The sequence below is a fragment of the Triplophysa rosa genome, unplaced genomic scaffold, assembly GCF_024868665.1.
Source record: "Triplophysa rosa unplaced genomic scaffold, Trosa_1v2 scaffold287_ERROPOS314419, whole genome shotgun sequence".
Taxonomy (NCBI): Eukaryota; Metazoa; Chordata; class Actinopteri; order Cypriniformes; family Nemacheilidae; genus Triplophysa; species Triplophysa rosa.
The window spans coordinates 51032-65059 of record NW_026634301.1 but is presented as its reverse complement, the minus strand read 5'-3'; the positions used below and the strand labels follow the sequence as shown (position 1 = coordinate 65059).

At 37.8% G+C, this 14028-nt stretch overlaps 1 protein-coding gene across 1 annotated transcript in view; it reads right to left on the bottom strand.

The window, feature by feature from the left end:
- The window catches only part of snx30 (sorting nexin family member 30), a 39941-nt gene that overhangs the window by 19373 nt on the left and 6540 nt on the right, over positions 1 to 14028 (bottom strand). Inside the window, exons 2-4 of the mRNA XM_057327743.1 lie at positions 8232 to 8420; positions 2476 to 2586; positions 1869 to 2027 (exon numbers count right to left, since the gene is read on the bottom strand). Of these exons, the coding sequence (XP_057183726.1) occupies positions 1869 to 2027; positions 2476 to 2586; positions 8232 to 8420 (459 nt within the window). The remainder of the gene's footprint in view (positions 1 to 1868; positions 2028 to 2475; positions 2587 to 8231; positions 8421 to 14028) is intronic.

The following is a 14028-nucleotide window of genomic DNA, read 5'->3' as shown; positions in this document are numbered from 1 at the left end:
CCCTAAACATTTACATTACCAGGATTTGTTTTCAATGAGAATAAAACAAGATATTAAACAAAAAAAACATAAATGGAGATGTATAGACCAAAGAGCTAGCATGACCCTGTCCCATGAAGCGTAACTATACAGCAAACATGGCAATGACAAACTCTTTAGTGTCCCTGCCATGAATTTAAATTTGCAGGTAAGCTTGGAATCAGGCCAATATTACATGTTGAATAATGTTAAAGGAATGAGAAAAATCACACAGCTAGCTCTATACGATTTCTTTTCTTGATCTGAACAAGTTTTTTTTCCACCACCAAATACACACAGTAGGTGGAGAAGATCCAAAAAAAATGCTGAAGCTCCAAAAAACACATACATCCTTTAAAAAAGGTAATCCAAAAGACTCCAGTGGTTTATAAAATGTATCCTGAACTGAATTATTAAGTGTGTGAGAAAACCATTCATATTTTGATCTAAAGAGAAACTGAAACCCATATGAAGCCATATAAATGAAAAAATGCTGACACGTCGGGGTGTGCATTAACTTTCGAATAATTGAACGGACCAGAGTCAATTATCAATTATTACCACACCACAGGACATTGTTCAAATGTTTAATTTCAATGTTTGTCATGTTATCGTCTTTAAAATGCTGTTGATGGTAGGACTAATTTCTTGCGCATCTCATTTCCGTTAGACCGAACGGACTGGAAGCTTGAGCCACGTGATGTGTGTGTGTGTATGTGAGTGAGTGAGTGAGTGAGCGAGCGAGCGAGAGATCGAGCAAGAGATCGAGCGAGAGATCGCACGCACACCTGCGTGTTTGCGGTAATGTGACAGAAAAGCCAGTGATAATAAATTATTTATTCCTCGTATTGTTCTATCTTCAGCAGTAAAAAAATCACGCAAACTTTTGAAAGAGCTGGTCTATGAAATTAAATTTGTTATCAGTTATAAGCAAGAGGAAAACAAACCAGTAGGCAATCGGTGTTTATTAATGCATTTTGTTTTTCTATTTAGTCATTTTATCTATTTCAGTATATGTATTTCTTGTTTTTGAAATGCTTTGTTTATTGAAACGAAACTGCACACGTTTCCATTAACAGTAACGAAACCGCACAGCACACGTTTCCATTAACAGTAAAGTTTGACATTATAAACGTCAGATAAAGAGCAGGGTGCTGTGTGCGGTGATGGCCTGTAGGCTACACTATAACCTTTCTGTTGTTTAAACTTGGCGAAGTGATATGGAATTGTGATGCGGTCAGCAGACCTGGAACACCTTCATAGGTGTGCATTTAACTGAAAGTTAATGCATACCATAGAACATTTGTCAGCCAATCAGATTGAAGCATTCAACAGCCCCGTGGTATAAGTGATGATAAACTAGTGTCCCCTGTAGTGAATGATGTGCATATGAGTATATTTCAAACTCACGAAAAAGCAAAAAAATTGCTTTTGAAAGCTGTCCATTGTAGTGAACTCTATGTATCAAAAATTGTTAAATACAGCGCTCAGATGTCATTCTTTGGATTTTAATTTAGATAAATACGAAGAAAAAAAGAACACACACCAACTGCTTTGCTTCCGAAGACATTCATTAACCCGCTGGAGTGCGAATTACTTTTTGAAGCTTTTGTTGCTATTTGGAGCTTCAATAAGTTGGCCCATATACACAGAAATAAAGTGAAGAATATTTGTATAATATATGTCTTCATTGTTTGACGGAAGAAACAAAGTCATAAACATCTGGTATGGCCTTAGGGTGAGTAAATTGAGAGACTTTTACTTTTCAGGTGAACTAGTCCTTTAAGGTTTAAACTGGCCGTTTATCTAATGGTGTTAAGGGCTGTAGTTGTATAAGAATATTAAAGCACCTTTGCTGAGAGAAATGCATTGAAGTGTTCATTGAAAGAAAGGACCGGATGGTCTGCTACACGTTTGAGGAACTTGTCCAGTGCCTTCCTTCTGGTCTCCACAAACTCCTCTGAAAACCGGTCCACAACTCCCTTCATAACGAACTTTTCCGGTAGGGGCTAAATGATTACAAGAATGAAAAAACAAAAAGTTAAAAATGCTAACATATCTGTACAGATATGTACAGTAATGGTTTCGTTTTTGGTTAATACAGTACTTGGTATACAGATTTGGAAATTTAAGTAGAATGTATACAGTAAAAATCATCAAGATCTATAATTTATTATTCTTTAGAGTTTTCGTTTGTTAAGGGTAAGTAACACAAATCAGTAATAATTTAGCAGGCAGACATCTCTTGCCATTATTACAGTATAAACTGTAGGGTTTTAACCTATTATTACAGTTATGGCAGCAAAAATGACTTTCTCCGAGCTTAACAGGTTGTCGCAGGCAAATAATTTTGGTTCCGTAACTGTACCAAATGTGGTAAAATCTCAAAGCAAACTGTTATTGCAGCTTCAGCAGTGATTGTGAGAACAGTGCTGTAAAGAGTCTTCCTCTACCTACTGGAATAAGGTGGGTGGGTTGACTGTCCTCTAGCCTGTTTCTTAGCCAGTCGAAGTCCTGATACCGTCGCCTTACCGAATACTCGGAAAAGTCAAACTCTGTTCTGGTGGTCTGCAGATCAATCAAAAGCAAAAGCAGGTCAAATAGTAAAGAAATGACTAAATATGTGTTGTGGTACGATATATTTTGAGCCAATAATTTTACAGTTTTAACTATTAATATTAAACCAAAATAACAGGAAAAAGCAACATGGATCACTAAACGACTTTTCAATGTCAACATGAATACAGATGATGACAAAATGTATACTTTTAATGTAATTGAAGTCGTAGTTAAGAGCAGCTCTTATTTGTGTACATTTACACTGAACCAAAGCAGTATGAGAGGCGCCTTTGATACTAGAGTCTGAGGACGCACCCGACAAATGAGTCAGTTTTTCAGCCTGGTTGGGATGATTAAATAAACAGAACAATGTTTTGATCAACCAGCAAATCACTTAGTTGATCGTCATTAAACTTGTCATTAAGAAGAAAATTTCCAGGAGGACATACAGTACTGACAAAATGTATATACAGGTGCTGGTCATATAATTAGAATATCACCAAAAAGTTGATTTATTTCACTAATTCCATTCAAAAAGTGAAACTTGTATATTATATTCATTCATTACACACAGACTGATATATTTCAAATGTTTATTTCTTTTAATTTGATGATTATAACTGACAACTAATGAAAATCCCAAATTCGGTATCTCAGAAAATTTGAATATTACTTAAGACCAATACAAAGAAAGGATTTTTAGAAATCTTGGCCAACTGAAAAGTATGAAAATGAAAAGTATGAGCATGTACAGCACTCAATACTTAGTTGGGGCTCCTTTTGCCTGAATTACTGCAGCAATGCGGCGTGGCATGGAGTTGATCAGTCTGTGGCACTGCTCAGGTGTTATGAGAGCCCAGGTTGCTCTGATAGTGGCCTTCAGCTCTTCTGCATTGTTGGGTCTGGCATATCGCATCTTCCTCTTAACAATACCCCATAGATTTTCTATGGGGTTAAGGTCAGGCGAGTTTGCTCGCCAATTAAGAACAGGGATACCATGGTCCTTAAACCAGGTACTGGTAGCTTTGGCACTGTGTGCAGGTGCCAAGTCCTGTTGGAAAATGAAATCTGCATCTCCATAAAGTTGGTCAGCAGCAGGAAGCATGAAGTGCTCTAAAACTTCCTGGTATACGGCTGCGTTGACCTTGGACCTCAGAAAACACAGTGGACCAACACCAGCAGATGACATGGCACCCCAAACCATCACTGACTGTGGAAACTTTACACTGGACCTCAAGCAACGTGGATTCTGTGCCTCTCCTCTCTTCCTCCAGACTCTGGGACCCTGATTTCCAAAGGAAATGCAAAATTTACTTTCATCAGAGAACATAACTTTGGACCACTCAGCAGCAGTCCAGTCCTTTTTGTCTTTAGCCCAGGCGAGACGCTTCTGATGCTTCCTGCTGCTGACCAACTTTATGGAGATGCAGATTTCATTTTCCAACAGGACTTGGCACCTGCACACAGTGCCAAAGCTACCAGTACCTGGTTTAAGGACCATGGTATCCCTGTTCTTAATTGGCCAGCAAACTCGCCTGACCTTAACCCCATAGAAAATCTATGGGGTATTGTGAAGAGGAAGATGCGATATGCCAGACCCAACAATGCAGAAGAGCTGAAGGCCACTATCAGAGCAACCTGGGCTCTCATAACACCTGAGCAGTGCCACAGACTGATCACTCCATGCCACGCCGCATTGCTGCAGTAATTCAGGCAAAAGGAGCCCCAACTAAGTATTGAGTGCTGTACATGCTCATACTTTTCATTTCATACTTTTCAGTTGGCCAAGATTTCTAAAAATCCTTTCTTTGTATTGGTCTTAAGTAATATTCAATTTTCTGAGATACGAATTTGGGATTTTCATTAGTTGTCAGTTATAATCATCAAATTAAAAGAAATAAACATTTGAAATATATCAGTCTGTGTGTAATGAATGAATATAATATACAAGTTTCACTTTTTGAATGGAATTAGTGAAATAAATCAACTTTTTGATGATATTCTAATTATATGACCAGCACCTGTATTTTTATTACGGCTTGGTATTTTTTTAGCAGTGCTAATGCGTCCGACATGTGAAGAATCAACACCTTTAATGCTATGAATTAAGGCAACTTCTTAAGAGCTGTAGTGGAGACGATGTGGACTTCAGGAGAAACCCCCCTGCACTCCCCCCTCTCACCATCATGAACAGCACTGTGGCAGCAGTGGAGTCATTCAGGTTCCTGGGCACCACCATCTCTCAGAACCTGAAGTGGGACAATCACATTGGCTCCATTGCTAAAAAAGCCCAGCAAAGGTTGTACTTCTTACATCAGCTGAAGAAGTTCAACCTACCACAAACTCTATTAAAACAGTTTTACTCAGCTGTCATAGAGTCTGTCCTCTGCACATCCATCACTGTCTGGTTTGGCTCAGCCACAAAGTCAGACATCAGAAGACTACAGAGGACGGTTCGGACTGCTGAGAAGATCATTGGTGCTCCCCTGCCCACCCTCCAAGAACTTATACATCCAGAGTGAGGAAAAGGGCTCAGAAAATCACCCTGGACCTCTCACATCAAGCCATCACTCTTCACAATGCTGCCGTCTGGTCGGCGCTACAGAGCACTGAGCACCAAAACAACCAGACACAAAAACAGCTTCTTCCCTCAGGCCATCTACCTCTTGAACAGTTAAATGTTTTTACACACCGTGCAATTAATAACTCTGTGCAATAATAATTAAGTGCAATATTAATTATATCCTCCAGATAATACACTATCTATTTTTTCATACAACTTTTTCTGTAAATTATATTTCATTCATTCTGCTGTATATAGCACATACCTTGTGTCATGAATCTCGGGTGAGGTGAGAGACAGAGGACCCAAGTGCAGACAGGAGGTAAGGGGTTAAACAAGACTTTAATAAAACAAAACATACAAAACAAACACCCACGGGGGGGGGGGGGGTAACATAACAAAACATGGAAACAGACTAACTAGACTGGACTAATACTAACACTTGACATTAAACTACAATAAACTAGACTAACTAAAAGACAGGAACTCACCCACATGACACAAACACGACACAACAGTACAATGAACCAACACAGGACAATGAAACAAGAGGACTACAGTATATAAAGGGGACTAAATCAAGAAGGGGACAGGTGCGGGACATGAACTAATTAACAAGCAATAACTAGACGAAAGGGTGGGAACAGAGACGCCACACTGGAGAGAGGGAGTATATGGAAGGCCAAAACTGTCTCTCTCCACATAAAACAAGAGGTTCTGTCATGGCTCTGCCACAAGATCAAGAAACGCAAGACAAGATGGGGCAGAACCATGACACCTTGTACTACAATAGTCTATTCTTATTTTTTACTTGTACATATTTACATACATACTTTACTCTCTATATCTTTATCTGATGTTTATTGTATTGTATTTCTTAATTTTTTATACCCATAGGCCCTTATTTAAATCATTGTGTACTGTATTCTATTGTGTTATGGTCTCTGTGTACTGTTGTTGCTGTTTCTGTGTTCTGGATGCTCCTGTCACCAAAACAAATTCCTTGTATGTGCAAACATACTTGGCAATAAAGCTCTTTCTGATTTCTGATTTCTTCTGTTATATAAGAGGGAATCGTATTCACACGAACATCATGTAAGTGTCAGAACTGAAAACCCCCTTGTTACTGAGATTACAACTGTTATTGACACCAGGCCCAGCAAACGGCAGGTTCTGGAATGCACCTATCTATGAGGTTGAACACCGCCTCCACAGAAAGAATATCAATGACTACTTCTCTAGCCCCGCCCACTGGTTCGCGCATGACAGAACTGAAGTAACACAAGTGGCGCGGAACCAGATAGAGCGAGCAAGCAATAAACAAATATGCAGTTAAAGATAGCTAAATATTGTGCCATCCCTGGTTGTGGAAGAACACAGTCACTGCATAACCTTCCTTCGGATTCCGATATTAGGAATGCGTAGTTAAAGTTTATTTTTAAAGACGTTCCAGCTCACGTGGGAAAAACATGGAGCGTTTGATCGTTTCATTTCTCCAAGGATTCCTTCGTGAACAAGGCACAGGTCAACACTGGATTTGTGGAGAGACTAAAATGAAAAAGCAGTGCTGTGCCGTCAATATTGGATCCGATAGGAATGGCGCAGCAATCTATTTGAGTAAAACATTTTTGTACCATGTGTCACTATTGCTTTGTTAGAGATCGCTTGATATGACCACGGGATTAAGTTAGTATTACCTGTGGACCTGTAACGTTAGTCATTTGTAATTGCAGAGGTTGTCTGTGATCTTAATCCCTTGCGAATCGGGATCTCTGTGATTTGGCGGGCTCATATGTCATTTTTCAAGGTTTTATCCACCATTTGCGAATAATGGAGGCTGTTTTGAAGTGTTTTGGTATTATTTCGGGTGCTGGGTCATATCCATAAATTACCGGGAGTCTCCCATTTGTTTATTTATCACGGAAACTCTTGTAACATTTGAGACCCGCGATCGCGGTGATCTGTCCGGTTCGCGATCACGGGTCTCAAATGATGACAGGTACGGTCATATATCATTAAACATGATTCAACTATAGGCTATACAAACTATACGCAAAGCCTTGCCATCACATCTGGGAAATAAGTTAGTAAATTTGAGTAAAATCATCCCGTGCGAATGCGTCACATGAAATACTGATGTGGGGAAGTAATTTATAAAACAACGAGGTCCCCAGATAATGCTAATCTCATGTGAATGGTGCTAATGTGTAACCTAATGTTACGTCTCTAACCAAATTCACAGAAGGCTCCAACTAAGTTTACTATGCAAACTGCTATCCAATCATAGCAGTGGGCGTTTACTTCCAAGTCTTCATGGCGGAACTCCCATTCAAACCGATCGTTTGTAGAGCCGGTCTCAAAACCCGGGCAGAAAATAGCCTATTACTTATTGGTTTTGATGTTTTTGAACCTCGCGAACGTCATAAGTACACCTCATACTACAGTATAAAACAATAAACAAGCCCAGTTCATCACACCTTTAAACACTTTTTTAAAATTAAGGTTTATTTTTAATTTAGTCCTGCCCTGAGCAAGTTATTTCACTAAAGAAATGTTAACAAAGTTCACACTAAAGAATAATAACAGAATTTCTAAAAATAGCCCAGGGCAAATGTTTACACGCCCCGATTCTTAATACTGAATGATGTTACCTAAACAATCAATGACAGTTTTTATGTTTAGTCATAGTTGTTTAAGGGTTTCTTGTTAAGGTATTAAAGCATTAACTAACTAATAAACATTTTCTCACATACACTTATCATTCCCCTTCCAAACACACTAACGCAAATTGTTTTATCAGGTCTTGGCTGATTTGTTTTAAATTTTTAATGAAGATGCAAAGAAACAAAGTTTAAAGGCAGACTTTAAAATACATCTCCAACTGAAATCTGTGAAGGGGTTAAAAATTTGAGTATTGAAGACTTTCTAAGTGAATGTAAATGTGTGACTTTAATTCAGAAGATGAAACTGGAAACAGAAAGACCTTTTAAATGTAACAACATGAAATGGCAACAGAATAACATAAATGCACAAATAAAAGCACCATGTTGTCAATTAAAGCAATAATGTTGAATGGATTTTGCCATCTGACCTTTGTGCACACTCTGTAGGTGATGTATGTCTCCATAGTGGACACATGTTTCTTGGGGTCATCTACAGTCACAAACAAGTCACGTGTCTCTCCGTCCAAATCATCATCCAGCTGCAGTCGGTTTAATAGTGAAGAAGAGGAGGCAGGGCTTGCCGTGTCTACTGGTGTACCATTGGGCAGGCTCCGGTCCTAGGGGGCAAGGCAGGAAATTTTGAGTAAATTGAACAAAACGTTGATATTTACAAACAAGGTAACAAACATAAACACACATTAAACCCTCTGGATTAAAGCCTAAATACAGCCTTAAACGTATTGCCTATATTTTTCTTCATTTACAAATCACTTTAAACATTAAAAATGTGTTCAAACAGCTTTAAGAACTCTTAAGTGAGAATATGGTCACACTTTAGAATAGGAACCAATTCTCACTATTAACTACAACTTTTGCCTCAATAAACTCCTAATTACTGTCTATAAGGTAGTTTGTAAATTTAGGTATTGAGTGGGATTAAGGGATGTAGAATAAAGTAATCAAGAATAAGGCATTAATATGTGCTACATATTAATATAATAATATATACTAAAATACAACCAATTTGCATGTTAATAAGTAGGTAGTTAATGATGAATTTGTGTGCCTTAATATAAAGTGTAACCGAGAATATAAAACTAACAATTAGCGTGTTGACAAAATGTTTATATGCTCTCCTACTTGTAAGTCGCTTTGGATAAAAGCATCTGCCAAATGAATAAATGTAATGTAAGGGCGTTTTCACACCTGTGGATCGATTGCTTTGTTCCAAAACCGGGGGTTCAATCTTGCAATTTATTTTAGTTCGGTTCGCATTCACAAGGCAATATTTCCAAACAGACCAAACTTTGTTCTCCTTCGATTGGTCAGAGAGAGTGCATCTGTTTATTTTCTGGGATTCCGCTCAAAGAGGTCATCCGTCAGGATGGACAGACAGCAGCTACGCGGCATTTTTGTGGCTTGTTTGGTTACTGCTGTTACGGAGTTTCTTTGCCTTCGCACGGCACTGTTCAACCGACCGATTCCCATTTGTTTAAGTGCTCTCTAAACACTTTATAAATTTCGGTGTTTTTGTGAGTTCTGGAGAGCTGCTCAGCAAAGTGTTTCTTCTGACCAAATTTCAATCAAACACTTCACTTCTTCCCTGCCCCAAGTCAGCCCACGTTTCACGGGACGAGGACTGTGAGCGAAGGGATAATGAGCGTCAACTTTACGTAATTACCCATCATACATTGTGATGCAGTCTGGTTCGTTGGTCTGTTGGGTCGGATGGCTGTCACACATCTAGCGAACCGCTCCAGACTTCGTTTGCAATCGGGCCGAGACCACCTTGTTCAGGCGGTCTCGGAACAATTGTTTTGGGGCGGATCCTAGCGCGATTGCCGTTTTCACATATGCCTAAACGAACCGAACCAAGAGAGAAAATGCACCAGGACCGAAACAAACCCTTATGTGTGAAAACGTCCTAAATGTAACAAACTACTTTTGTGGTAACTATAGTACATAAAACATGTATGCACAATTCTGTATGGAATACCTGGATAACACTGCAAACTGCACTGGGTACCATTTCCAGTGTGATAAATAAACCAGAAGTATTATCAACCTCTCTATTTTATGTTATAACTCAACCTGTAATACCAACCTGCTTCCTGTTTAAACCAGGCCAATAAAACCCTGGTGGGGAAGGTGGGAAACTGTTTCATAATTGATGGACTAACTTCATAAACATGGCGTGACATTTAATAATGGCGGCAATATCAGTTCCTTGGGTGCAACATTAACCACAGTAAATAAATTAATATAATTCCTAAAACAATCATTTGATTAGCCTAATATTTCTCTGGCAGAATTAATACATAATTGTTTGAAAATATGATTTAAAGAGCCATTTTAAGCTATTTTTAGTATTGTCAGATTAAAATGTATGTATTTACAATAATGATAATGTTGAACTGTTACAGCAGGCTACAAAAATTATTTGCTTGACAAATGTGGAGATTAAATGTCATGGCTCTGCCTTATCTTGTCATGGTTTTCTTGGTCCTGTGGCAGAGTCGTGACAAAGCCTTTGGTTTAGTGTGAGAAAGCCATGGGGTGTTTATCTTTTTGACACTCCATGTGTTTTCTGTGTCTTGTCATTGGCCCCGCCCCTCTCGTTCCTTGTATAGCTTTCCACCAGTGTCCCATTACCCTCACCTGTCCCTCCTTATTATCCTTTGTTTGTCTACCTATATAATGCCCTCATGTCTATTGTCTTGTGCTCTTGCATTGTATTTGATGTAGCCCGTGTTTGCTGTGTTCCTGTGAAAACCCCCAGTCAAGTCGAGTTTAGTAAGTCTTTAGTTTATCTTTTGTCTAGTGTTGTTTATTTTAGTCTAGTCTTAGTTAGTCTACGTCCTGTCTGCTTCCTGTTATCTTGTTTTCTTGTTTATATCACCATCGTGGGTGTTTTGTTTTGTAACCGTTTTCTTTGTCATTAAATATATCTGTTAACCCCTGAACTGCTGCCTGCATTTGGGTTCTTCCCTCACACTCGTGACATTAAAACTATACACTACATACTTGCTAAACAATTGTGTATTGGACCATTTCGTTTTTTAGAATGTATAACATTGAGCATTTAGAATGTGATAAAACCTTTTCAGTTTCAACATTCAGGAAACCATGACTGCTTTTTTCCTGATCACATGCCCAGACACTTCAAAGACAAGTTTTTTGACCTTCTTTTTGCTGTCTTGCAAAAATGAGAGTTAGTGCACAATCACAGCCCGTCTCTTTAGTAAAAACATTCAAATGAATCTTGTAAGTGCCTTTGTGACATACAAGATTAAGTGCCATACTATCCACGCCCCATGACGCTTTGTGTGAATGATGGGACTAACTTCCGGTTCAATGTAAACAAACGCCTTTCTGCCGTATTTCAAGTCATTCGTTTATAACAAAATATGAACTTACATACTGACAGCACTTATAAACTACATCAGCATACTGTCCACTACATTACAGAGGAATGGGATGATGATTTTAATACGTGACGGCAGATAAGCAACTTTATTGATTCAGTAGTTCTGACAGTAAATAGCAAATAGCAATTTGAAAAGTTTGAGGTTTTTCAATATCATTATTATTTTGTATTTAAAAGAGAACTGCAAAGCGTTACACGGGTTTCATGTACATATAAAGCTGCTATATTGTCAGCTGGCCATTAATCTTATATATTATGATTATACTGAAGATCACATTCATCTCTACGTTTTGTTTATAAGACGATAAGTGGAAGAAATACCTACTTTCCAACAAGCATATCAGCTGAGAAACGTAGTCCGTATGATGTGGTACACGTTGGTAAAATACAGTAAAGAATCCTTGCAAATCCAGTTTACTGTCTCGTGTTTTTATTGAAGACCATACAGTGTATTGATGATTACATGAATCTATTTGAACTCCCTTTTAAAGGGCACACTCTCTTTTAAAACTGAGCACATATAGTCTAAGTGATGTTTAATGTTTGTTATCTATTTGCTTGAGATAAGCGGTCCACATTTTAAAGTTCGTCTTTTAAAAACTGTCCAGTCTCTCACAGGAGCAGCCTGTCTTAACTTTAGATCTGTATGTGAAGCACTCCTTTTTTAAGAGGCGAAATAAGCTTTGCCTGGTCGTAAGTGCAGCCACGAACAGCAGGCGTTGCTCATTTAAGGGGGTCATATGGCACGAATACCTGTTTTTCTGTGTCTTTGGTGTGTTATAAGTTGCCCATGCATGTATTAGACACGTAAAATTGCAAAAAATTAAAGTGTCTGAACAAAAGATACATTCTATCTAAAAGCGAATGCCCACCCAGACCTGCCTGAAATGCCTTGTGTAACCACACCCAAACAAATCTGTCAGTTCGTGGTATGATTTGACCAAGACCGCCCAAATGTATACTTAAGTAAGGTGGGCATACCTGTCAGTACAATTGCTTTGGAGCCTGATGTTCCGAATATGGTAAGAAGCATTACATTTCCGTCACACGCTTGCAGTATCCCACCAATCACTACGCACTGGTTAACTGGCCAATCATAGCACACCTCGCTTTTCAGAGCGATGAGCTTTGTAAAAAATCTGCTCGTTTCAGAAAGGCGGGGCAAAGAGGAGATACAAACATGCACGGTATGTGGAAAATACAGCGTTTTTGAACCTTAAATCGTGTATACACATTGCATTACATCTAAAAAAAGATAATATTCGTTTTAGCAGTGTCATATGACCCCTTTAAATCACAGTCTCAATTTCTGACATCAGAATAAATTATTCAACACTGCAATACACTACTTCCGCCGGTGTTCCGGAGGTTTCACCCATACTCGTTCTTACAGCAGCACACCCAGGAAACAGGTTGATGGATACCCTAATTTTATATGTATACATTGCCATTTACCTTCACTATTAGAATGAGCAAACCTGATTTCAGCAACATTTGTCAAGACTTAGAATTAATTCAGTTAGAGACGAAAAAACAATGTGCTTATAGTAATATTGTGGTCAAACCTGAAGAAAGCCATTAAACATTAAAGACTGAAAGTGTCTCTCGTTACTATGGGCAATGGTTACATCACAAAGCTATCAGCAGAGCATACAGTATAATGGATGTATCTGGACAACTGCCTAAATGCAAATGCATTAGATAAAAATACAGTCGATAGCAGAATAATTTATTTTAATTTTGAACTATTACTACACAACAGGAAGCTTCTAATTTTACATGGCTAAAAAATCTACAGAAAAGAATAAATTAACAAATAAGCAGTAGTAAAAAATGGCTCTTTTGTGTCATACAAAACATAATAAACAATACACTCAGGCAGCAGCTCAGTGTCTTGCCTTGTACCAAGTTGAACACAGGTCTATTGTGAGGCTCCAGTTGTTTAGTACACACATAATACATTATTTATGATATCATAAACATTACTGGATTTGATTTTAATGTACAGTACATTTTGATTTTTTCCATAATAAATAAACCTTCACTGTAATCTTGCAATTTATCCTTTGTAACAGTTAAAAATTGCACACAATCTTGCAAATAATCTTTTTATTTTAAATTGTATGGTTACGCATTTTTGACTGATTCTAGAGTACCAGTCAAAATCATCTCAATTTTGTTTATTTTGTGCTTTTTGGCCAATAAATCACACTCAAAAATACAAATGTATCGAGGAAGAGAGTGTGTTTGTAACCTTTGTGGCTCTTAGGGCAAAACAGTTGCAAAATTGCCACCTACAATGCTGAAGTGTCAATGTGATGATAGTGCTGAATTATTTACAATAATATCATGTGTAGTATTACCACAATATTGATTAATATTGGCTATTAATATTGGTTTTATTTTTATTTTGTTATATATTTTTATTGTGACTCCCTTACAACTAGGGCTGCAGGTATCGATTCTTTTACTAATCAAGTATTCTACTGATTTTTGCATCGATTAATCGGGTATTCGGATAAGTACTTTTTCTTTATTAAAAAGCAATACTAAATATACAAGAGAAAATAGGTCAGGACTCTTAAAATGAGTAAAACAACTAATTTGTTTCCTTTTTAGAACAATTAAAGTTTGTATTACTGAAATAGCATACATTAATATCTGTGAAAACTAAACCCATTTAGTACATTCCATTGCCATATTAAATTCAAAATGCAATATAATACAAATATATAAATAAGAAACATGAATAAAAATAGAAAGAATAATTTCAAAGGTAAACAACTAACTTCAGCTTA